Genomic DNA, 25,651 nt, shown 5'->3' on the forward strand with positions numbered 1-25,651 from the left:
GTGTCTTAGTAGGTTCCTAGTTGGGAGCCAGACCAGAAGCCTGCTTCTCAGGCCAAAGCACCAAGGCAGGCACACAGGTCTCGTTCATACAAAGACTGGAGATGTACAGTCTGATGATTCAGTACTTATCCAGATGTTACTGGATGTTACCTGCAGATATTTTTCTGCATGTAGCCATAGTTTCAGTGCATATGTAGGAGGAGGTGAGTTTAGGAATCTCCTTCATCACCATATTCAACCAGAACCTCATTTTTTTTTTTTTTCACTCTGGTAAGAGTTGTCTTGTTGTCCTATTGGGAATGTAGCACGTTTTTTTGTTTGTTTAGTTGGTTTGGTTTTGTTTTTAATTGTGTGATATTCTGGTTGAGGTTGTCATCAAATCTCTTACTACTCTGGTTTCCAAGAGGGATGAGTTCTGAATAATCAGACCCTAACACCATCCGTTCACGTATCTCTATTTCTTACACGCAATTATACGGAAAGCAAAGGTTTTCGGGAATACGTTTATCCAATCACAATAGAAGTGTCTGTGTGGTGAAAACCATCCTTGAAAAATCAGCCCTGAAGGACTGATAGAGGAGAGCAACGTGGACGTGTCATGTTATGCCCAGCGTAGCACATGCCGCAGTGCTGGGTGGATGACTGGTTGGCTAGCACTTAGGGTTTCCATTACATGAAACATTCCCATTTTCCAACATCACAGCCATCATCATGGTGGGCAGATGTTCAGAGTAGATGGACTTAAAGGAGTTGACTATGAATATCACTTGATGTATTTCCCAAGATGGTCTTGTGCCTGTGGTATCAGCACTTGTGTATTACTCATAAAAAATGTGAGGCTCGAAGAGATGAAAAATTTGCTTGAAATTACCCAGGTCCTGAGGGCTGAGCCCGTGTTTCAAATCCAGAGTTTCTAACTTGGAGCTCTCCAATTCTGCAATGGTGGAGTTCAGTCTGCAGCTTTCAGTAGTCTGGTCGTTTCAAGTTGAACACTTCTGATGGACAGTCATCTTTAAATCAATTTAAACTCCTTCTTTCCTCATTAAGTGACTGACGGTCCTTTCAAAGCCAGACTTGCATTTGATATTTTAAAAAAGTTTTCGTACTGAAAAGAAAGAGCACAACATACGCATTATATAATCATCCTGCATGGTACAGAAAAAAAAAAAACAACAATTGGCCTATGGGGTCATACACACTTGAGCTCCTTTAGTCACAAGATATTTACTCATTTTTGTATTAAATTTATTAATATTTATAATTGTGTCAAGCCCTGAAGTATAATGGTAGATAGGACCTCCATGGTGCTGGTGTTCCATGGGCTATCCTTCGAGTGGAATAACCTTTTTAAAAAATGTGGGAAATGATACTAACACTCACTTTGCAGGGATGCACTAAGAATTTGGAACTAGGCATTAAAAGTGGGCCATATGTGGGGCGCCTTTGTGGCTCAGTCACTTGTGTCCAACTCTGGATTTCACCTCAGATCATGATCTCACAGTCCGTGACTTGGAGCCCTGCGTCAGGCTGAACTGCTAACTTGGAGCCTGCTTGGGATTCTCTCTCTCCCTCTCTCCCTGCCCTTCCCCTGTTGGAGCTCTTTCTGTCTCTCTCAAAATAAAGAACAGTGAAAAATTTTTTTTAAAAAAAGAGGCCCCACTCATAGAAACCATCTGGCTATTAGTACCTATTATTGAATTGATAGGGAATAATGCTAATTACAAGGCCTCCTAAGAGGCAAGTAGATTTGAGGATGATGGGCAGGCACTGTGTTGTGGTCAGGAAGTTAAATCTGTACTCTGACGAGTGGCTGCTTCTGAGCTAAAGCCACCACCACAAACCGCGATAATCTAGGTATCTCCTACCCCTCTGACACGCGATAACCTCACTGATGTGCAGGGTGTGTGGAGATGTAATTTGAATACTCCGATAGACTCCTCTCTAGTTCTACTTGTTCTGATATATTTCAAATGAACTTGCTTGGAATTGAATGGTTTTCTGCAAAGGACTTTGGATTTGAAAATTCTATTAAACGATAAATCTTTGCAGTTCCCTGACCATATACTTAGAGACACGACAGCTTTTATTTAAATGACAAGGTGAGTTTTACTTTTAGCAACAGCAACCGAGATTTTTAGGTAAAACCCTCCCAGAAAGAGCAAATGAAAAGCCAGACAACATATCGTATAAAACAAACAAACAAACAAAAAAACATTCAGTTGAAATCAGGAAGCTGCGAAATAAGTGAAAATTTGTGGAACCAATGTCCAGGAGTGAAGGGAGAACAAATTTTCCATGTATGTAGAAAGAGGCATAAGCCTGGCACCAATTTAATCACTGGGAATATTGTGAAATATGAAAGCAGTGGCTGAGGTAAGAAATGGAACACAGCTTTTGTCAGATTCACAGGACTAGGGAGAGAGAAATGGAGTGTGAGACCTGCCACGGGTTTCAGGTACATTCCAAGAGTAAGACTGAACCAAAAATAGAGCATTCCACTCCTCAGAAGGATTAAAAGCACCTTAAATTATTTTAATGTCTTATTGGGTTAAGTTGATATGCTGCTAACCTGGTTCCTTGGCATAAAGCAAAACTAGATCCTCTCTGAAGGAAAATACAGAGTCTCAAATTACCATGGCAGTTCTCATACACAATGTTTAGCCCTCAATCAAAAATGAGCAGCTGTTACAAGAAGACAGGTTTTTACCAGAAACTAAGAGAAAAGAATCAGTAATAGAAACTGACCCACAGGAGGTTCAGAAGATAACGCTACCAGGTGGGATCTTTAAAATAACCAAGATTAATATTTTGAAGGAACTAAAAGAAAAAATGGAGAATTTTATCCAAAAATGGAAATTATCAAAAATACAAAAATAGAAATTGTAGTGCTGAAGAAGAGAGTATCAAGAACTCAGTAGATGAGTTTACTAGCAGAGTAGGCACAAGAGAGGAAGGAATTAGTAAACTGAATGCTAATTGGAAGAAAATGACCAGACTGAAGTTCAGAGTGAAAAGGACAGAATAGAGAACAGAGATCAGGGACACAGTGAAAATAGCTATTGTATGTGTAGCTATAGTCCCAGAATAGAGGTCTATAGAATTTGGAAGCATCGGATTCTCAGCACATCATGGTACATCTGCTGAAATCCAAAGGCAAAGAGAAAATCTTGAAGGCAGTTCGAGTAAAAGCATGTATCACCTGTCTTCAAAGAAGCAACAGTAAGACTGACAACTGGCTTACAAATAGAAACAATAGAAGCCAGAGGATATAAGTATGTTGTCCTTAAAAGTGTTGAAGGAAAAACATATGTGAAACTGGAATTCTATAACCAGGGAAAGCATCCTTCAAAAATTATGAAAAAAATTATGGAATAAATTTTTTAAAAAAGAATTTCCCCAGAAGATGCACAATAAAGGACCTGTAGAAAGCAGTTTCTTCAGGTTAAAAAAGAAAATAATACCAGAAGAAAGTTCAGAAACACAAAAAGGAATAAAGAGCAATAAAAAGAGTAAATCATAGGTAAATATAAATGAATGTTGATTTTATAAACAAAACCAATAATGTGTACTGAGATTTAACATTTGTAAAGGGGTGCCTGGGTGGCTTATTTGGTTAAGGCATCTCACGTTGGCTGAAGTCCTGATCTCACAGTTCATGGGTTCAGGCCCCAAACTTTGTGCTGACAGCTTGAAGCCTGGAGCCTTCTTCAGATTCTGTGTCTCCCTCTTTCTCTGCCCCTCCCCTGCTTGTGTTTTGTCTCTCTCTCAAAAAGAAACATTAAAAAAATCAATAAAATACATAGAATTTCTCTTTTTAAGGAAAGAGAAGCATATATGGTAGAAGGACTTTAATCTAGTTAAAGTGCTGTAAGGTCAGTAAATCTAACATGGTCTTTTACACAAATGGTATCAGCAAAACTGTGTATTTCTATTGAGGGGAAAAACTTGTAAACTTTATGTCATGCCCTTTATACACATATAAAATGATTCCAGAAGGTCTGTCGATCTCAAATACAAAAGCAACAACAGTGAAGAATGTATAAGTCAATGTACAATGTCTTCAAGAACTTGGGGTAAAGATTTTCCTTTCTTTCTTTTTTTTTTTAATAGGTCACAAATGGCACTAACCATAAAGGAAGAGAGAAATAGCCCTCTCTGTTATAATCTAAACTTTTGTTCAGTGACGCATACCACATAGGGGGTGGAAAGACAAGTGTGTGGTATCCGTAACATGTATTACTCAGAGTATATAAAGAGTTTCTAAAAATCATTTGAGAAATAGAAAAAACTTAATGGGAAAATAGGAGACTTAGTACTTCATAAAGGAAGATAACAAAATGGCAAATATATGAAAAGTGGCTCAAATTCATTTTTTTTAAATTTTTTCTAACGTTTATTTATTCTTGAGACAGAGACAGAGCATGAACAGGGGAGGGGCAGAGAGAGGGAGACGCAGAATCTGAAACAGGCTCCAGGCTCCGAGCTGTCAGCACAGAGCCCGACGCGGGGCTCAAACCCACGAACTGTGAGATCATGACCTGAGCCGAAGTCGGACGCTCAACTGACTGAGCCACCCAGGCGCCCCTCAAATTCATTTTTTAAAATTGACTTAAGTAGGCTTCATATCCCATGTGGGGATTGAACTCATGACTGTGAGATTGAGAGTCACACGTTCTACCCAATGAGTCAGCTAAGTGCCCTTAAGTTTATTTTTTTAACTTATTAATACTTATTTTCACTTATTTTTTAGAAAGTGTGAACAGGGCAGGGGCAGAGAGAGAGGGAGAGTGAGAGAGAGAGTCCCAAGTAGCGTCCACGTCCAGTGTGGAATTCAACGTGGGGACTCGATCTCACGACCCGGAGATGGTGACCTGAACAGAAATCAAGAACAGGTAACTTAGCTGACTGAGCCACCCAGGTGCCCCTCAGATTCAGAAAAAAAGTAAATGGAAACCCTAATAAAAGGAAACATTTTAATGAATTGTAGCAAGAGTTGGCAAAGATACGGAATTATTAACTGTAGGAAAGCAAAAGAAATACATACTAATGGTGGGAGCACAAAGTGGTTTGATCACTCAGACCACATTGTGACAATACCTACTGGAGTTAAGCATATGCATATATTATGACCCAAAACTTCCACTCTTCTGTATATTTCTAGCAGCATTGCTCTACATGTGCATCACAATAACTGTACCAGATGTCTGTCCACAGCTGCATTACCCATTATAGTTAAAAAAAAAGAAAACAACCCCAAAAACCCAACACTGGAAACAGACCCACCTGTCCAGTAACAGAAGAAAAAAATGCATAACTTACAGTATATTCAGACAACAGAGCACTACACAGAAAGGCAAGTGGACAAATAATGCTGTACCAACATCACAAATGATTGACACAGACACGGTGTTGAAGAAGAGACGCCACAGAAGTATTTAAAGTCCAACGACAGGCAAAAGCCTTATTGGTGTTGGAGCGCGAGATAGGGGTTGGTCACCTTTGGGGAGGAGGTAGAGGACTGATTTCAAGGAGGTCTACGGGGTGATTTGAGGGGCTTGCTTATTTGTTGATCATAGCGGTGGTCGTGTGAGTGTGTCCACCTTATGGTAATTCATCAATTCATTTGTTATTTCTGTGCTTTTCCCTCTGTATATGTCGACATGGTGTGGCAAAATAAACAGATCCTCTGCTTTTTTGTCTTAAAGTGAAGAAATTCTTAATTTTCTTTTTTTTTTAATTTTACTTAACATTTACTTGTTTTTGAGAGACAGAGCATGAGTGGGGGAGGGACAGAGAGAGACACACACACAATCCGAAGCGGGTTTCAGGCTCTGAGCTGTCAGCCCAGAGCCTGACACGGGGCTTGAACCCACAAACTGTGAGATCATGACCCGAGCCAAAGTCGGACACTTAACTGACCGAGCCACCCAGGCACCCCTTAATTTTCTTCTTTTTAAAGGCTGCAGAAGTGATTTCCACTTTGTACAGTTGAGAAAAAATTTTTGCACCAGTTAAGTACACAAATCCTATAGATTTTTTTTCAGAAAAACCTGAGGAAATTAGTATTGTAGCACTTAACATTGGTGAGGATGTCAGATCAAGTATTTAGAGTTCTGTTAATTTATAGGGAGGTGTGTTCATCTTAGATTCTGTATTGCTTTCATAAAACCTTTCTCCAATAGTAGTTGATTTTTGAAGCATCCTTCTAATATTTGTGTTTGTGCCTTGTGGACTTTCTGTTTTGATGTGTATCCTTTATGTACATTTGCATTTCTTCATAGTTGTAATTTTTCCTATCTGACCCATCTGTTCATTATTTGAATATTAAATATAACTTGCCAGATTTGTTGCATTATTGGCTCATAATGATACACTGGTTACTCCAATTAATAGTTGACTGTCAGAGGCTGCCTTTTTCAGATAAATATTGCCATAGTAACAGAAACTATTTTTGTAGAAAAATCAAGTACGTAAACACGTGAATGGTATTATTAGAGAATAACTGATATACAATGTAGTATTAGTTTCTGGTGTATCGTTTCTGGTGATTCAGTATTTATATACATTAAAAAGTCACAATAAGTCTAATTCATCCATGTTGTTACAAATGGCAAGATTTCTTTCTTTTTTTTTTTTTTTTTTTTTTTTAATTTTTTTTTTTTCAACGTTTTTTATTTATTTTTGGGACAGAGAGAGACAGAGCATGAACGGGGGAGGGGCAGAGAGAGAGGGAGACACAGAATCGGAAACAGGCTCCAGGCTCCGAGCCATCAGCCCAGAGCCTGACGCGGGGCTCGAACTCACGGACCGCGAGATCGTGACCTGGCTGAAGTCGGAGGCTTAACCGACTGCGCCACCCAGGCGCCCCGATTTCTTTCTTTTTTAAGTCTGAGAAATATTGTGTATTTATGTGTGTGTGTATATGTATGTATATGTATATATGTATGTGTGTGTGTATATGTGTGTGTGTGTGTATATAATATATATAAATCACATCTTTATTAGTTGATGTGGACATTAGGTCGCTTATGTATCTTCGCTATCATAAAGCTGTCATGAACAAAGGAGTGCATGTCTTTTTAAATTAGTGTTTTCATTTTCTTCAGGTAAATACCTAGAAGTGGAATTGATGTGTTGTATAATATTTGTATTTTTTTAATGTTTTTTTTTTCTTAATTTTGAGAGAGAGAGAAAGTGTGAGTGGGGAGGAGTAGAGATAGAACAAGAGAGAGAGAGAGAGAGGGAGAGAGAATATCCCAAGCAGACTCCGTGCTGTCAGTGCAGAGCCCGATTAAGGGGCTCAAACCCACAAACTGTGAGATCATGACCTGAGCTGAAATTGAGGGTTGGACCAACTGAGCCACCCAGGCACCCTAGTATTTGTATTTTTAATATGTTTAAAAATCTCCATGTTTTCCCGAGGGGCTGCACCCATTTACATTACTACCAATAATAGAGCATGAGGGTTCCCTTTTCTTCACATCCTCAGCAACACTTATTTCTTGTCTTTTTGATCATAGTCATTCTGACTGGTGTAAGATGATAACGTACTGGGGTTTTGATTTGCATTTCCTTGACGGTGAGTGATGTTGAGTATCTTTTCATGATACGTATGTATCCTTTGGGAAAATATCTGTTCAGGCCTTTGCCCATTTTGTAATTGTTCTTTTGCTCTGGAGTTGTAGGAGTTCTTTATATACTTGGATGTTAAACCCTTACCAGTTTCATCATTTGTGGTTATCTTCTCCCTTTTGTTGTGTGGCCTTCTTGTTTTGTTGATGGTTTCCTCTGCTGTGCAGAAAGCTTTTTAATTTGATGTCCCATTTGTTTGTTTTTGCTTTTGATGTCCTCGCTTAAGGAAATAGGCCTCTCAAAATATTGCAAAGACCAGTGTCAAAGAGCTTACTGCCTATGTTTTTTTTTTTTCCTGTGAGTTTTACAGTTTCAGTTCTTATATTTAAGTCCTTCATCCATTCTGAGTTTATTTTTGCGTATGAGGTAAGAAAGTAGTACTCTATTATTCTTTGCATATAAGCTGTCCAGTTTTCCCAGCACCATTTTTTGATGAGATGGTCTCTACCTCTTTGGAGATTTTTGCCTCCTTGCTGTAGATAAATTGACTGTATAAGTGTGGTTTTATTTCTGGCCTGTCTTTTCTGTTCGATTGATCTGTGTATGTATTTTTGTGCCACTACCATACTGTTTTGAACTGTAACTTCGTAGTATAGTTTGAAATCCAGGAACAGGATACCCCCTACCGTGTTTTTCTTTCTGAAGACTGCTTTGGCCCTTTGGAGTCATTTGTGGTTCTATATAAATTTTAGAATTGTTTATTATAGTTCTGTTTTTGAAAATGCCGTGGATATTGTGACAGGGATTGTATTGAATCTGTAGATTGTTTTGGGTGGTTTGGACATTTAAACAATATTCTTCCAATCTGTGAGTATGATAGATCTTTCACTTTGTTTTGTGTCATCCTGTCTCTCATCAATGTGTTATAGTTTCAGAGTACAGATCTTTAAGCTTCCTCCTACGTTTTGTTTTGTTTCTTTTCTTTTTGATGCAGTTATAAATGAAATTGTTTTCTTCATAACTCTTGTTGATCGTTGACACATAGTTCACGTGTATAGAAATCCAACATATTTCTACATGTTCATTTGGTACCTTGAAACTTTACTGGACTCATTTCTGCCAGTAGTTTTTGGATGGTGGCTTGAGGGTTTTCTATGTATAGTATCATGTCATCTGTAAATGGTGATGGTTTTGCTTCTTCCTTTTTAACTTGGAAGCCATGGTTTCTTATCTGGTTGCTGTGACTAGAACTTTCAATAATACACTGAACAAAAGTGGCAAGAGTAGGTATTCCTAATTCTGGTCTTAAAAGGAAAGTTGTCAGCTTTTTATCATGGAGATGATGTTAGCTATAGGCTTATCGCATATGGCCTTCAGTAAGTGGTTGTATGTTCCCTCCTTACCCATGATATTGAGAGGTTTTATCAAAAGTGGATGTTACATTTTGTAAAATCCTTTTTCTGTATTTATGGGAATGATCATAAAATGTTTATGCTTCATTTTGTTAATGTGGTGTATCATGTTGATTTATAGATACTGAACCATCCTTGCATGCCTGGAATAAATCCAACTTATTCATGGTGTATGATCCTTTTAATGTGTTATTGAATTTGGTTTGCTGATGTTTTGCTGAGGATTTTTGTATCTATAGTCATAAGGGATACTGGCCGATAATTTCTTTCGTAGTGTGTTTGTCTGATTTGGGTATCAGAGTAATGCTAGCCTTGTACAATAAGCTTGGGAGCATTACTTTCTCTTGTTTTTAGATAGATATGGGATCTTGTAGTTTCTGGGTTGGTGAGACTCAAAAGAATCCAAAATTTTTTTTATTGGATTTTAACAAAATGTTTTGAAGAACACACAGTTGTTGAGTTATAATTGTATGTATGGCAAAATTGCCATTTAATCTCAAGAGGTTGGCAGATTTTTAAAAATTCTTCTCTTTTCCCCCAAACCTATTAGGATTATGTTTTATTGTTTTGGAAGGGTATTGTTCTTAGTTTTTTCAAATGCCACTTTTACTCCCTTACCCCAACACTTCCTCATAAAGGTTTTTATTTTATAGCTGCAATTTATACAAAAATTAATAGACTTAATTTTCACCTCTAACCTATTCTTCATATTCTCTCCCATATTGTTTTCTATTGTATCCTCTTAATTCTTAATCTTGGATTCTACTTTACACATGTGGACATATATGAAAAAGCCAACACAAAATTTAGTATCACCTTTCTGAATTACAATCAGTAATGGCAAGTGCCTTTCATTCCTTATATTTTCTAAGCCTAGAAAATTTTCCAAGTAGGTTTGTTTCTATGAGAATTACCAAATGAAATGTCTGAAGAAGTTACATTGTTTATTTGAGATCTTTGTTTCTTAGTGTAGGCATTATTGCTATGAATTCCCTCTTAGAACTGCTTTGGCTGCATTCTGTAAGCTTTTGCATGTTGTGTTTCCATTTTCATTGTCTGAAGATAATTTTTATTTTCCCCTTTAATTTCCCCTTTCTGCTGTTTCCTTCTTTATTCTCTGTCTGGATGATCTGTCCAGTGTTGAAACGTTGGTAGAAAAGCCCCAATTATTGTATTACTGTTGATTTGTCTTTAAGCTATTCATTTTTCCTTCATTTATTTAGGGGTTCTGATATCAAGTGCATAAATATTTACATGTGTTACATCTTCTCAGTGGATTGATCCATTTCTCATTATATAATGTCCTTTGTCTCTTATTATTGTAGTCATTCTTAAAGTCTATTTTGTCTGATAAAAGTAGAGCTTCCCTGCCTTTTTATTTGCTTGTTTTTGGTTACCATTTGCTTGGCATATCTTTTCTCATCCCTTTATTCTCAGTCTGTGTCCTTTTTAAGGCTATAGTGAGTCTCTTGTAGACAGCATATCATTGGATCTCGTTGGTTATTTTTTTTTTTCCCCACAGAGCCATTCTTTGTGTTTTGGAGAACTTAACCCATTTAGGTTTAAAGTAATTATTGATAGGTAAGGACTTACTATCACCGTTTTGTTGTTTGTTTTCTGGGTGTTTTGCAGATCTGTTGTTCATTGTTTCATATCCTCTCATTTTGTGTTTTGATATCTTTTGGTACAGATATCCTTTGAACTGTAATGTTGTTTGTGTAATTCTTTAGGTTTTTCCTTTATTTTTTTTTTAATTAAAAAAAAATTTTTTTTTAACGTTTGTTTATTTTTGAGACAGAAAGAGACAGAGCATGAACGGGGGAGGGGCAGAGAGAGAGGGAGACAAAGAATCGGAAGCAGGCTCCAGACTCTGAGCCGTCAGCACAGAGCCCGACACGGGGCTCGAACTCACGGACTGTGAGATCGTGACCTGAGCTGAAGTCGGACACTTAACCGACTGAGCCACCCAGACGCCCCTAGGTTTTTCCTTTAAAGGTACCATGATAATAAAATATATATATATATATATATATATATATATATATATATATATATATATATATATTTAAAATAATAATAAAAAAAAAGGTACCATGAGGCTCACATAAAATATCTGAAAATTATAACACCCTATCTTAAACTGAAAACTTAACTTGAATAGCATTCTTAAACTTCATGCTTTCCCCACCCCCATTTTTGTTTACTGATATTATAGTTTGCATATCTTTAAATATTTGGTTTTTAGTAACAGGATAGTACAGATATGGTTATTTTTACTATGTTCTAAAACTTGAAGTATAAGTGCATTATCTACCACCCTTCCATGTTACAGAATCTAACTTTGATTATGTATTTACCATTACCTGTGAGTTTTATGCTATCTTCTTACATTTTTCTGATGTTAATTGGATTCTTTTTATTTCCACTCAAAGAACTCCCATTAACACTTCTGGTAGGGCAGGTGTAGTGGTGATGAGCTCCCTCAGCTTTTATTGATTGGTAAAGTTTTCACCTCTCTATTGCTGACGACCAGCAGCTTGGCCAAGTGTGGAATTCTTGGTTGAGTTTTTTCTTGCAATATTTTGAATATATCATCCCATTCTCTCCTGGCCTGGAACATTTCTGCTGAGAGATCAATAGTGTTTTGGGAGCTCCCTTGCATGTAACTCTGCTCTTTTTTCTTGCTAGCTTCAAAATTACTTACCTTTGACTTTTCACAGTTTAATGATAATGTGTCTCTTTGCAGCCCCTTTCAAACTCAACCTATTTTGGGTTCTTGGGGTCAGGTTTTGGGAGGTTTTCAGCCATTTTTTATTTAAATCTAATTTGTCACGTACTGTTTTTCTTCTCCTTCTGGAATTCCCAAGGAGTGAATATTGTTTCTTCTGATGGTGTCCTGTTGGTAGTAGGCTTCTTTCATTCGTTTTTGTTTTTTTTTTTTTTAATTTTTCCCCCTCTGCATAATTTCACCTGTTCTTTTAAGTCACTAATGACTTCTTCTGCATGATCAAATCTGTTTTTGAAGCTCTTTATTGAGTTCTTCACTTCAGTCATTATACTTTTCAGCTCTAGGAATTCTACTTGGGTTTTTGTTGTTGATGATTGCTCTTTATTAGTGGAACTTTTCAGTTTGTGCATGCATTGTTTTCAAATTTCATTGAGGTATCTGTGTATTCTTCAGTTCACTAAACATTTTTTAAAAGGATTATTCTGAATTTTAGTCTGATATTTGAGCGCTCTCCATTTCTTTAGGGTCAGTTACTGGAGTTTTATGTTTTCTTTGGTGCTTCTTGCTCTCTTTTTAATGATCCTGAATTCTTGATGTTGGTATTTGCACATTTAAATAAGCAGTTCCTCTTCTCTACTTTACAGATTCGATTAGGCATAAACAGTTTTTCCCCAGGAAGCTCAATATGGTAGGAAGTATCTGCTAGGCGCATCCTTGGGCTGGTGAGGTTTGCTTTCAGGGTCTATTGTGGGTTGAGGCCACTGCCCAAGCTCTGGTCTGGGTTGGGAGGTGGGGTGTGGCTTTGCGAATGGTTGGACTGAACTCCTGGTTTGATTCCTTGCCCAAGTGAAGTGGTAGGATTCTCTGGTCAGGCATACTAGATGGTTGGGACTGGATACTAAGCAGCATGGGGAATTAGCTTCCGTGCCCTGGCAGGGCAGCAGGGCAGAACCCAGGACATGCATGGTTCATTGATTGGGCACCTGAATCACACAAGAGTATACAATGTATTTCCTGGCCAAACAAGGCCACTGGTTTTATTCTTTATAAATGGGTAAAATCGTGAGCTGTTGGATGGACTACATGTGCTCTGGCTAACTTCTCTGGGAAGGCAGGCTGAGGCTTTATTCAGCATTGAGTGAGGCTATGAATTAGTTTCTCTGTCAGAGCACATTGGGAGAACCAGCTCCAAGGTGGGTGGTAAGGCTCTTTATTTATAGTCTTGTCTTAAACCATTCTCTGCCTCAATTTCCCTACCTGACCAGGGTTACTAGCCTTGCTCCGCAGACTGTCAGCTCTGCCTTCCACATTCTCTGCTCAAGAATTGATAGGCTACTTAGCTTTGCAGGTGGTTGAGCCAGGCTTTCTGGCTTGGTGGTGGTGGTGGGAGTTTTTACTTAATGGTGAGTGGGGTAGGAATTAGCTCCTCTGACTGGGTCACCTGGCACTGACTTCATTTTGTGGATGATCAGCTCTGCCTACCATACTCCTTGCACGAGCACTGCCAGGTTAGGCAGCTTCCAGGGGTTTCTGCTAGCCTTTCTGGGTCAGATGGGGCTAATAAGAGTTACACTCCGCAGAGGGCTGGGCTCTGATTCAGTTCCCCTGCCTGGGTCGGTGCAGACCAGGATCCAGGGCTGGTGAGGCCGTTGATTTTAGGACTGAAAGCAGGCTGACCTGCTCCCTGCTGAGTTCCCTCATCAGACTGTGCCACATCCTTGGTGCTGCAGATGAGCAAAACCACTTGTTGGGACCACTGCTTGGGGGCTGCAGGGAGGAAATGGGTTGGCCAAGGTGCCAGTGCTGGTTGTTGGAAGCCCCTGCTTACTTTCCCGTCATCATCAAATCCACTGTGCTCAAGTCCTGCAGATTCGCCCACAGTACCTAGGATTCAAGACTAGAGTAGGAGCTCCCAAGAAGTAACCCATAATGTTGGGGGAGCTGGATGTCCAGCCTGGGTTCTGTGCCCCACGGAGGGACCAGAGGCTCAGGGAGGTTTTCTCGGTGTGGTGCTGTGCCGGCCTGGTGGTGCGGCAACAGAGTCCCATACGTCGCTGCTCCTCCTGCCCTTCTCACGCGGTCGGTCCTAGTCTCTATGGCGGAGGGGTACATCAACCTCGCTACGTTGTTCTGATCCTCTCAGTGGTATCTGTTCATGAATAGTTGTTAATTGCTGTTCTGAGAGGAACGGGGAAGTCAGGAACGACCTATGCTGCTATCTTGGTGACCTCACCCTCTAAAATAACTTAGGACATTAAGAATGAGTCAGGAATGGTATCACAGCAGTGGTTCTCAAAGTGTGGCCCTTGGAGCAGGAGGAATCAAAATATTAAAATACATTTTGAAAGGTATGTGGTCAGTACCTTGCCTGAAGACTAGACAGTAAGAACATTTCTGGCTCTAATCCTAAAAATGATACTCAAATGTGAGCCTAGTTTCTGGATTGTTAGGTTTGGGAGAATATTCAATTATCACAGATACATTCTCATACCCGTTGGGAAGCCCCAAGTAGCACTTGAAACTAAAAGGAAAAAATATGGAGTATAAAGAGTGTTTCTTAAACATAATATTGTAAAACTAAAAGTACACCAGGGCAGAGTCTCAAGGTATAAAGTTGCATTCGACAAACATTTACAACATTAGCTGTGTGCCCACTTAGTGAAGCAAATACACAGGATGCTTTGGAAGAGAAGGGTTTGGTAACACCCTCCATGTGACTCCCTTCTCTGTAACTCACTTGCTGGGATGATACTGATGGAACAGCTGATTCCGTTTCACTTCCATCACCTATAAAAATACGTTTCTACTGCACTACCTAACCAGCAGTATGCATTTATCACGTAACTGTCAGTTCCTGGTTTTCTCTCAGCTTGAAATTACTTCACGTGAGTTCACATTAAGGAGAATTTCAAAGATATCCTTCATGTGTAAGTTTTTACACCTTGATATTGGCCTTTGGTCAATTTTGTTTCTCTTGCCCAAACTTCTCCTCCAGTTAATTCTGAAACAGATTATAAATTTAACAGGACCTTTCCTAGGTTCCCAATGGGTGTTTTTCTAGTCTACTGCAAACAATATTGTTTTCCCTTGGCAAACAAACAAAACACCCACATGAACATTTCGTTGTCTTTTGTAAAGTACACCCTTGCCTACCAAATCAAAACTCTCTGCCCTGAGATCACAGGCTCAGAATAGCATATAACAAGGGTGTTTTGTTGTGTTGTGTTTTTAAAGAAAGTGTTTGTGGAGGTTAAGGGTAAATTAACCCCCTAGTCAAGAGATCTCAGGAATGCAGGCCATTAACTTCTTGCCCATCGACTCTATCTCCAGAATATCCTCTCCCCTTAATATTCTGAGTTCTCTGAACTTGAAATCAGCATTTCTAGTACATCTGAATGCTACCATTGAACTGGGAAGATGTGTTTTAAGTTGCTACCATGTAAGAATTCTTGACAGCCAGTAGCTAGTTTAGACGAAGGAATGTAGGTCCTCCTAATACAATGTTAATATGACTTAGCATTTAAAAAAAATCACTGTACACCTTAGGGCAATAAACTGAGGTATTATTTATTTATGACATATTTACATACTTACAAAATTGTTTTTATCCAATATGTCATCCTGCATAGGATCTGAAGAATGAACATCATATTCTGGGAGTAAAAAATCCAAGTTTTTAAATAATTTATACATAACCCAACATCTCTTGGGTCACAAAATACCAATTTGGCTTCAGAGAACACATATACCGGTTTCGGGTTTTTTGTAGTTGAGGAACAAAGTAAATTCAACAACATATTAAAGTAATTTATCTGACCCTGAGTATATCACGAATTTGCATAATTTTTGAATACATGCATATAATACTTTCCTTAAACTTAGAATTGCACTACCATTTGGCTGTATATTCAGTCATCTCGATTTTCTACCTCATTAATCCTTGAGATAAAAAGGAACAGAGAATGGAGAAGTAGTAAAGAGACCAGGAGGGGAAAACTACAAAGACTACCTGAAGCTTTCCAACTGCACGAGTCCGTGGCAAAGCTCTGGGACCGGGGTTACGTGACAAGCTTATTAAGAGGAGGGTCTTGAACTGAACCATCTGAGAACCTTCTGTCAACTGAGGTTACATGACTCTTCCTGCATTTTTCCTGTTGTCTTGGACACTACTGAATTAAAAGTGTACAAGCTGAGAGAATTCAGTTAAGTAATTACTTGAGCACTTCAGAAGAAAAACGTATCGTGGCCAGAAGTAAAGAGCCATGTTAAAGTCTGGTTTTCCTGAGAAGCTTGAGGGACAAAAAAGCAAAGAGCCCCTGGGCTGACGGATGACCTGAGTTATCTTATGCCAGCACAAGGAAACCCTGCCTGCCTGCCGCTGCCAGGGCGTGAACAAGATCACGCGTTACTCTTCTCGCTCCGAGTACAACAAAGAAAGCTAACAATGAAAAAATAAGCCTGAGGTTGGGAATACAGCATGTGTGCAGGCAGTCACGCTCAGATGCCTTTCAATGGCCGAGAAAGGAATCCAGAGGCCAGAACCAGATCACATGTGCCCTTCCCGGATCCAGAGAACGGAAGGCTCAGCAAATTGGCAGGAGCAGGGAGATCACTTGGCTTCCTTCACCCAAGTGGCAGAAGAAATGAATAACTGGAGAACTGTGGGAAAACTGTCATCTGAGGGAGGTCCGTTGTTGTGTCCTTAAAAACATAAAATATTTGCGACTTGCTAAAATAAAACAGACATTCCTTAGGATCTATAAAATTCGCTATAACAGGAGGGAAAGCGGCAGAAATATGGTAGGGGCACCCTTCATCCCTAACAGTGTTTTCTCCTCAGGCCAATGCCGCAATAAAATACCGTTAGCTAAGAGTACCTTTTTAAAAATAAAGGAGAAAAGTACATGGTAGAGAAAAGCTCTTTTTTATTAACAAGATGGAGGAAACATAGACAGACTGTTCCACAAATAGCAATAAAAGAGGAGAGAAAAGTATTCGATCCCTATTACGCCACAGCAGCTGGTTACAAGTCTTTTCTCTCTCTCATTACTTTTAATGACAAACAAGTCTGAATTTCACCAAACCACAGTTGTGAAATTAATGCTTCTCATCCTCAGGTAAAAAATAGCACAGATCAATTAAGTACTCAACAATACAAAGAAACCGGTACATGTAATGACAGTGCAGGGTAAGAGCTTTGATACCCTTTATAAGATTGTGCTAATTCTGGTCCATCTAAAGACTTGTATAGACGAGTAAATAAAAATTAAATTACATTTAGGTAAGAAACTGTCTTCAAAAAAGTTATATGAACTTGCATATATAGAGTCCAAAAGTATAAGACAAAACTATTTAAATTTTGATTTGTAGAAATTCAAAAACGGTAAAATATATTATTTGGGGGAATAAGAAGCTTTCACTAAATACAAACACAATGAAGTAGATAAACCAGAATGAGTATTAAATAGTTTCACTGAAAATTTCCATAAAGAGTAAAGGCAGAATGGCACCAGGTTAGAAAAGCAGTGTTTAAGGCAAACTAAATATTAAGTAACCTTAATTAAAATGAGAGGCGTACAATCCCATAAATAACAAAGCAATTCCTCTGAACAATTTCTCTACAACGGCTGAGAAAACACGAGTGGAAAGAGAAATAATGGCCAACATCAGAGTTTACTTGGAAATACTGAACAGTATTATATGAAAATAACCCAAATGTTTCTGATGTAAAATACACTTGAATCATGTGCCGCTTAGTTGTCCCACAGCCACAGCAAAGAACACCCATCACGCCAACGTTTGAGAGTATAAATCTGTGAAATGCCAAAACTTACTTCGAAAAAAATCTTTTTTTCCTTTTTTAGACTATGTATGTGTGTACATGATAACACCAACAAAACTATCAATTTCATTATTTTGGCCCATGCAAAAAATATGCACAGAAATGCAAACCATCTCCCTGCAAGGTGTCTGAGGGTCAACTATGAGCACATGGCTCAGTGTCTGACCAATCACCTGCACACACAAGAAGCATCAAAAACTAAGAAGGAAGAGATTAATCTTGAAATAGAAGAAACAATGACACGTTCTTTAATGAGTTAGGTCTTCTTAACGAAAAAAATCAAGTACATATCCTTAAGTTAAATGTAGTAGGCACATGAATTTGCACCTTATAAATTTGGTATATCAAAGTATCTTATAAAAATATTTATAGATTTTCTTTTTTAAGAACTGTGGTACACGAAATGACACGATCAAAGAAAGGATCTGTTTCTTTTCATCTACTGGAATGGCCCCGTGCCTTTCTAAAAAAGAACAACCGCAGCGCACAGGCAAACTATCAAGACGGCTGCGTTCACTGAAGCTGTCCACTTAGGGGAGGTACAAGGTCTAAATACCACCAGGCCCCAAGCGAAGGAGTCTCCGTGCCCGGGGCGAGCGTTCCCTCACACGGTCCTGGGGGGCAGGCGCTGTCTATACATGCCGGCAAGGGCTTTGGCCGCACTGTAGATCATCTGTCGCCGAGACATGCCCGTGAACGTCCTGTGCCAGTCAGTCCGGGTGACATTTACTAAGCTCTTTTCCAGAACTTCACCCACCGTCACCAAAAGGCCTGACCACCTCAGATGGTAGTCTTGGGGAGTGAGACTTTGAGCCTATGGAAAAAGGAAATTTGTCAGATTTATAATACATTTTAAAAACGACTGGACCTAGCTCTGACATTCCAAAGTCTCTGAGATTACTTTTACTACAGATGAGGACAAACCCGGAGAAGCTATGGGAGCAGCTACAGGAAGTGACCAGGCTACAGAAGAACCTAGAACAATGCTGCACACACCTCCTGTGTTGACTGTCCACAGTAAGCTCATTCTCTTGCTCACATGTCATGCCAGCCTTAATCGAACGACTCCAACAGAGCTCAGTGTCCAAGGGTTGAGGTCTCAGTGCCGGTCAGTGTGTTGTTCCAGGTTAACAAGCTGAGTGGTGAGAGAGCGCACCTTCCCGTCCTTTTCCACAGTCCCTCGCTCATCAGCGTGCTCTTCGGAACCTTTCCACCATGTCAAATTTTCATGTACACGTTTCACTTATAAAGGGTCTAGTCTGGGGCATGTCTGAGGTTCTAACATTTTATCGGCAGGTCTGATTTTTGCTTTGTCAGTACACACATACCCTTCTCATCCCGATTTGCTAACAAGTTATCCCTGTGGTTATTTGTAGCAAATACGTGTCAGTTCTGTGGAAATACTTTTTTCTTCTTCAATAGGTTTTGAACTGTGTGAGTTGATGAGCTATTGCTTGAACCATCAGGCCGTTTCTGGCATAAACCTATCGTGGCTAGGCTAGAATATGGGTGATACCGGGACTTACAATAAAAAATATACTTACACGTGACCACTGAACAATGCAGGGGTCAGGGACAGTGACCACCTGGTATAGTTGAAAAACCCACATATAACTTGTGATTCCCCAAAAACTTCACTACTAAATAGCCTACTGTTGAGCAGAAGCCTTTGTAATAACAGCCAATTAAGACCCACTTTGTACCTTATGTATATACCATATGCTTACAATAAGGTAAGCTACAGAAAAAAATGTTAAGAAAATCATAGAGAAAATAAGTACTGTACTGTAGAAAGTCTGCGTGTAAGTGGACCTGTGCAGTTCAAAGCCATGGTGTTCACGGGTCAACTGTGCTTGGTCATCCCATCCCCTCCCAACTCAGGGGAGGGAGGGAGGCTGCAAGGTGACCATGTAACCACGGGCCAGATGTACCAATCATGCCTATCGAATGAACTCCATAAAAACCCAGAAGGATGGGGCTGGGAGAGCTTCCAGACTGGCGAACATGTGGAGATCAAGGGAGAGGGGCGGGCTGGGAGAGGGCATGGAAGCGCTGCACCCTCTCCCAGTACCTTGTCCTCTGCCTCTCATCCATCTGGCTGTTTCTGACTTGTATCCTTTCGTAACAGGCAAGCCATCTAGTGAGTCACCAGGCTTCCTGAGAAGGAAGGTGTTATGAGAACCAACGTGCGGCAGTGGGGCCAGAAGCAGAGGTGATAACCTGGACTTGGCCCTGGTGTGTGAGGTTGGGGAGGGGCTGTCTTGTAGGACCGAGTCCTTACCCTATAGGATCTGACACTATCTCCAGGAAGATGGTGTCGGAATGGAGCTGCAATGTATGATACCAGCTGGTATCCTAGAATTGCTGGGTGGTGTGGAAAAACCCCTCCCACACACTAGAAATGGGTAGGAGACCTAGATAGTAGGTGTCAGAAGGGGTAGCTGGCTTGCACAGCCGTGGCTCATGGAAACACATAGCTTGCCAAGAACAAAGATGAAAAATGAGGGAGGAAGACGGTCTGGTTGCAGGGCGGCCACCACTTGCATGGAACAGCATCTGGGATGTACTCGGTTACTAAAAGGTCAAGTTACCAGTGAAAATTAGAGATGGGTCCAACTCCTGGGAAGCTGATTTCTTGGAAACCCAAAGAAATGCAAACTATTAACAAAAAAGCACAATAGTCCCTTGGTGGTTGTTGTCTACCACAGCTACACTCTAAAAGAAAATGGTGAGTCCAGCCTTGATGCTGGGCCCAACTTGACTTGTCTGACTTCGCTTATGCCACTAGCCTCAAGGCCACCCTCTCCAAGGTACAAGTTATGCACGGACAACACAAAGAACCTCTCAGAACTCTGGTCACTAAGAAGGTGGTCAACGGAGAGGGAAGACCTATCCCTTGTCCCTCTTGCTGGAAACACAAAGACCTGTGTACACAAGCAGAGACAATGGCCAAGAGTGGAGAAGAGAGGTTTCAAGTCCCTCGAGCTACACTACCAGGACTACTGGTGAAGCCGTGATGAGAGCTACAATTAGAAAGTGAAAATGGAAGGGTTGATTGGGTTATGGAAGCTGAATCGTTTCAGCAAGTTTTATGTGAAGGTGTCTCCTTGACTTGGATTTTATGTGCAAATGGTGATCATGTCTGTTTGGGGAATAGGTGCCCTGCCTATTATTGTAAAACCATATCCTGTCGATGAGCTCCAAATAGAGTCTAGCGTTAGGGGGATGAAAGTACAGATCGAAGTACCAATGTGTAAGGAAACTGTTAGGTTTGAACAGGCTTTATGTGAAGTGTTTTTTTTTTTTTTTTTTTTTTTTATCTGATTGCATTTTGGGCATGGACACTGTAATCACTGTGGAAAGCTTCCCCAGCCTAGTGAAGGGCTGTCAATTCACCCTTCAAGTATCATTTATTGGCCATGCTATACAGTAACCAGTAGGACTGGCTGAGCCCACACTGTGTGAGGCAGAAGCTGTGAGCTGGCAGTGACAAACTCTCTATGCCACAGTCCGATGTGGAGCTTAGACTGAGGCTTATGGCAGAAATCTGAGTGCCATCCAGCGACATTTCCTGGGACTCCGGAGTAGCATGTTTCCATCTGAGGGGCATTTACTACCTTGCTACCAGACTATTAGTTAAAGCTACCCCGTTCACTGAAGGACATAAAATGATTTTGAAATGTAAAATACGCATAATGTCTAGGATGATATCGCAGAATCCCTTAATAGGACGGCAGTGCCCAGGAAAAGTTCCTAATATGGAAATGGTTTACATACAGGATCATGATGCCTAGGGAGACAGTCATGACCAGGGCCCCTCTTTTCCTCTAGGACTCACTTTGGAGCCATGGGAAAAGCTCTGAGAACCAACTGCCATGTATACCGTGCCCTATGAACAACTCTCAACTGAAGAGCAAAGAGCTAGCTGCTTGGTCCGTGGATGGCAGTTCCACAGGTGAGGGGACAGTCTATCTGGAAGGCCATCACTTGGACAGAAGAAGGTAAAAATGAATCAGCTCCATGGGCTAAAATGCACACTATTTTCTCAGCATGATTGGGGGTTTTACCAGTGTTTTTTTTTTTTTTTCCTGTTTCAGTTTTTACTGACTCAGGGCAGTGGCCAATGGTCTGACCATATGGTCGGGCAAGAAGGCACACTGGATATGTTACCTATTAAAAGGTTGCCCATGTGGGGCACAGCCCTGTGGAAATGAATCTGAGGGGTGCAATGAAGCAGGACAGGATCCCATCAGAACTTCTTCCAGGTTTGGAAGGTGAGTGGAATGGACAAACATCTAAAGATACCCCTGCTTTAGATGGCTACCTGGGTCTACAAAATGAGTGGATAAATACAGAGGTAGGCTGAATCTAGACAGAGTCCTCTTGCATTCTCTGAGACAAAAAAATGCCAATATGAACTGTCTCCCAACCGGAGACAGAAACCATGCAAATGGTTATGCAGCACGTTCCCTGCTGGGAAGACCATAAACACAGACGACAAAGGAGACTGATGGTGACAGCTCTGGGGGCTACAGATGGGCCGTGGCAGGAACAGACGTTGACTTTGGATGGAGCTTTCCTTACTAAGGGGTAGGTGCAGATGTTCAGACACCCTAACAGAACCTGAATAGAAGATACTGTACCAATTTGGATGGCTGAGCGTTTCTCCAGAGCAAGGAACACACCTGACAGCCCGTGTCCAGCAATGGACACGATGGACAGAGATATCCTCCTTCGAGAATGAGTTTGGTCCAGAACAGAAATGGGCAACAGAAACACAGGTTGTCTGAAAAGCTGCAGGTGTAGGCATTTAGGTGCCGGCTCACATGAGTGTGGCACTGAGCGTGAGTAGGATGAAAAGATGAAAAGCTCTCTTTTCCTGTGGATGTGGGGCAGGGGGCAGACGAGGATGATGGTCTCACGCTGCAATTCTGGCCCAGGGAGGGTGACCCTGGTATAGTGACTTGTTCTTTCTTCCTTAGATCACTTCAACTTTTCATTCCCCTGTTCGATGTTGCAAACAGACGTGGAAACAGGGATGACTCCTAAGCAAGAAACTCTAGGTATGGTTTCAAACGTGATGTTACAAAGTTCCTAAGGGCCTATGGGGCAGGATGTGCCCGCACTCTCTGTGGCAAAACGGGGTGACAGGGAGTGTGGCTACACGTACCAGTGGTGGAGACAGCCCACCATAGGGAGGCATCATTTTGTTGCACCTCGCTTTACCGCGCTTTGCTGGTACTGCACTTTTTACAAATGGAAGGTGTGTGGCAACAGTAAGCAAGTGTATTGGTGCCACTTTTCCAACAGCTTTTGTCACTCTGTCTCCTAAATACGTAATTCTCACCAGGTTTCCAACTTTTTCATTATTTGTTAGTGATCTGTGATCGATAATTACAACTTGCTCGATGCCCAAATGAATTTTTTTAGCAGTCATGTATTTTTTAATTGAGGTATAAACGTCATGTTGTTTTTTTAAATATAATGCTAATTTGGGATAGAGGCAAATAAGACCGGAAGCAGTGGGAGGAATAATTCCAGAAAAAAAATCGCTAAGTAGAGAATTAAACTTGCCAGTTTTACGAGAGCTGAGAGAATAAATACTATTTTATCAACATGGGGAAAAATAAATAAATATAATGCTATTGTACGTTTAACAATATAGTGTAAACATAACCATCGTCTGCACTGAGAAACCAAGAAACACATTTCAGATGCGTTACTGTGACACCAGCTTTATCTCAGGTCTGGAAGCAAACCTGCAAGATCTCTGTACCTGTGTAACCTCACCTTGTCTGAATACAAGTGGACTGAGTGGGGATGTACTTGCTAGACTACTACGGCCGCCTCCAAAGCATGCCAGCAGACGCTAGGGAAAAAGTTTGAGTATGAAAAGGAAAAGAGGGTAAATAGTAGCTATGGGTAAAGGAACGAATTAATGGGTTATACAATGAGGGAAACCAAACATTATGCTAACACCTCAAAAGGCCAGGGCAAGAGCTAACGCTGGCTCTGAGCTCCATTATACCGCAGGCCTGGAAGGGTAAGGCCCCCACACCCTGTTTAGGAAGCCAACAGAAGACTGCCAACCTGAGTGGCCTCTCCCTGTGGACACAGACTAGATAGTTAATTATTACTGAATGGGATTCTAGTAATGTGCAAGTTGTCTTAAACCTTCGTGGTGGTTTTGCTATAAGGAATTTGTGTTTGAAGATCAGGCGGTGGACATGTAATACTGTGGTTTATAGTAAGAAATACATATTGGATCTTGGACCCCAGTTTTTGGCACAGTGCTCCTACCATCCTTGTAATTTCTTAAGGACTGAGAACCACAAAGATATCTTTTGTTAATCAGGTTGAAAGCCCGAACCTATGGGCTTGGTAACATGCCTCCATAACATACTCGCCATAAAAACCCCCAAGGATGGGGTTGGGAGAGCTTCTGAGTCAACATGACAAATCTGGAAAAGTGGAGAGTCCAGCCAGCATGGAACCTTTGTCCTCCTGCCCCATGCAGTTCTTCCATCTAGTCATTCTGGAGTTAGATCCTTTTATAATAAATCCATAATGGGGAAAAAGTGGGTTTCCTGAGTTCCAGGAACTTGTTAGAAAAGATGAACTAAAAAGGAAGATCAAGACAAAAGATAGGAATAATTAAGGGAACCAAAATGGTATCCACCAACGAAAAGTGGATATAAAACCAGAACTGGTAAATCGTTTTTCTGTTGTCAGTAGCACAGCACAATCATAAAAACAAAAGAGGAAAATAATGATTAAGGTTGTCAAGTATTATCTTTTCAAAGACAGCTGGAAAACAAGGAAGGTACTCAACCTGAAAGAAATTGGAAAGCAAAAAGAAAAAGCTGAAAGGGGAAAGAATTAAGAAGCAAAATCAAAAACGTATATCCAGTGAAAAATCTAACAAAAGCTTTTATTGTTAAAACAGTATTTCAAGTTTCTGTGGAGTATAATGAAAAAGGAGAAAACCAACCTGTTGTACAAATTCCAAAGGCACTGGCGTGGCCTGGGTAAACGTTTCAAGGTGAATGCCATGGGCAGGATCTTCAACTATCAAACAGCCAATGTCAAACCACCTACAACGGGATGGATGAGGATTAAGTTGTTGATGTGCCATAAAAAAAAAAAAAAGTTACAGTGAATAGAAAAAACTAACCCAAAAACTATTATCGTTCAAACAGGAAATGTTTTTCTAATCAATTTTCAAGAAAACAATCCATAAGAATAATATATAAAATTACCTATTAGCTTAATTCCAAGAGGAGGGAGGACACTTGGTAAAATATGAGAAATTTTACATTACCATCTCCATTGTTAATACGTGGCTGATTTGCAAAGTGAATAGCAAATTAAGCTCATTCAGAGGAAATCTCATTTTTGATAATCAGTCTTTAAAAACACTTCAAGAAAACTTTCTTCTATTTAAAGTTACTCATAAATTATAAAAATACATTTTATAATTGCCTTAAGTCATCTGTAACACTACCAGCATTTTAGATAACTAGAATTATGCAACCACCAGATGCCATGAAATCATAAGCCTGAATAACAAGAGGATATATAGAGCAAAAAAAGTTCACTATTTTTAAAAATATGTAGATCTAATAAAGTGTGATGGAAGAGAAAATGAATTAGGTAACTTCTATTTACATATTTAAAGAAACAGCAAAGTAAAATATAGAATAAGTTTTGCTGAGGATTAAAATGATCAGACATTACATTCTTAGTATTCATATCCTAAAATCTGGTTTCAAAATAACCACATTAAATCACACTATTTATTTGGCATACTCATCAGTAACTTGTGTATAACTGTAGTGACTGTTAGGCAAGCACTTGCTGAAAATGAGACTCACTGAAGGTAAAAGTCCCTTGGAGATGCTGGTGAAGACGCATTAGAAGAACTACAAGGTCCTCTTTGTTATGTAAAATTCCATCAGGCTCTTGAGCATGTCGACAGGGATGTGGCTAAAACTGCAACCAAGATCATGCCCTTGGAAACCTCCTGCATTTCTTTCAAGAGTGCTATTGGCCAGGGAAACTTTGGGTCCTCCTCCTCTCCCAAATACTATCCTTCAA

At 40.1% G+C, this 25,651-nt stretch overlaps 2 protein-coding genes across 7 annotated transcripts in view; one reads left to right on the forward strand and one right to left on the reverse strand.

Annotated features, from left to right (window-relative positions):
* Positions 1 to 25,651, forward strand: part of LOC132682458 (uncharacterized) — a 67,576-nt gene that overhangs the window by 41,096 nt on the left and 829 nt on the right. Inside the window, exons 1-3 of one of the 4 annotated variants that reach the window (XR_013557345.2) lie at positions 21,272 to 21,555; positions 21,652 to 21,828; positions 22,537 to 22,748. Coding sequence is in view for 1 of the 4 variants with exons in the window: in XM_078451380.2 (XP_078307506.2) it covers positions 21,386 to 21,509; positions 22,537 to 22,617 (205 nt within the window). In the remaining 3 variants the exon portion in view is untranslated. Of the gene's footprint in view, positions 1 to 21,271; positions 21,829 to 22,536; positions 22,749 to 25,651 lie in introns of those variants that run through there. The other 3 variants (XM_078451380.2, XR_014137491.1, XR_014137487.1) reach the window with 3 other exon arrangements.
* Positions 15,259 to 25,651, reverse strand: part of PRRC1 (proline rich coiled-coil 1) — a 36,849-nt gene continuing 26,456 nt past the window's right edge. For all 3 annotated transcript variants that reach the window (XM_060637894.2, XM_060637895.3, XM_060637896.3), the window contains exons 8-9: positions 24,546 to 24,648; positions 15,259 to 18,368 (exon numbers count right to left, since the gene is read on the reverse strand). In XM_060637894.2, the coding sequence (XP_060493877.1) occupies positions 18,159 to 18,368; positions 24,546 to 24,648 (313 nt within the window). In that variant the 3' untranslated portion in view covers positions 15,259 to 18,158. The remainder of the gene's footprint in view (positions 18,369 to 24,545; positions 24,649 to 25,651) is intronic.

This window comes from Panthera onca, chromosome A1 (assembly GCF_046562875.1).
Source record: "Panthera onca isolate mPanOnc1 chromosome A1, mPanOnc1 haplotype 2, whole genome shotgun sequence".
Taxonomy (NCBI): Eukaryota; Metazoa; Chordata; class Mammalia; order Carnivora; family Felidae; genus Panthera; species Panthera onca.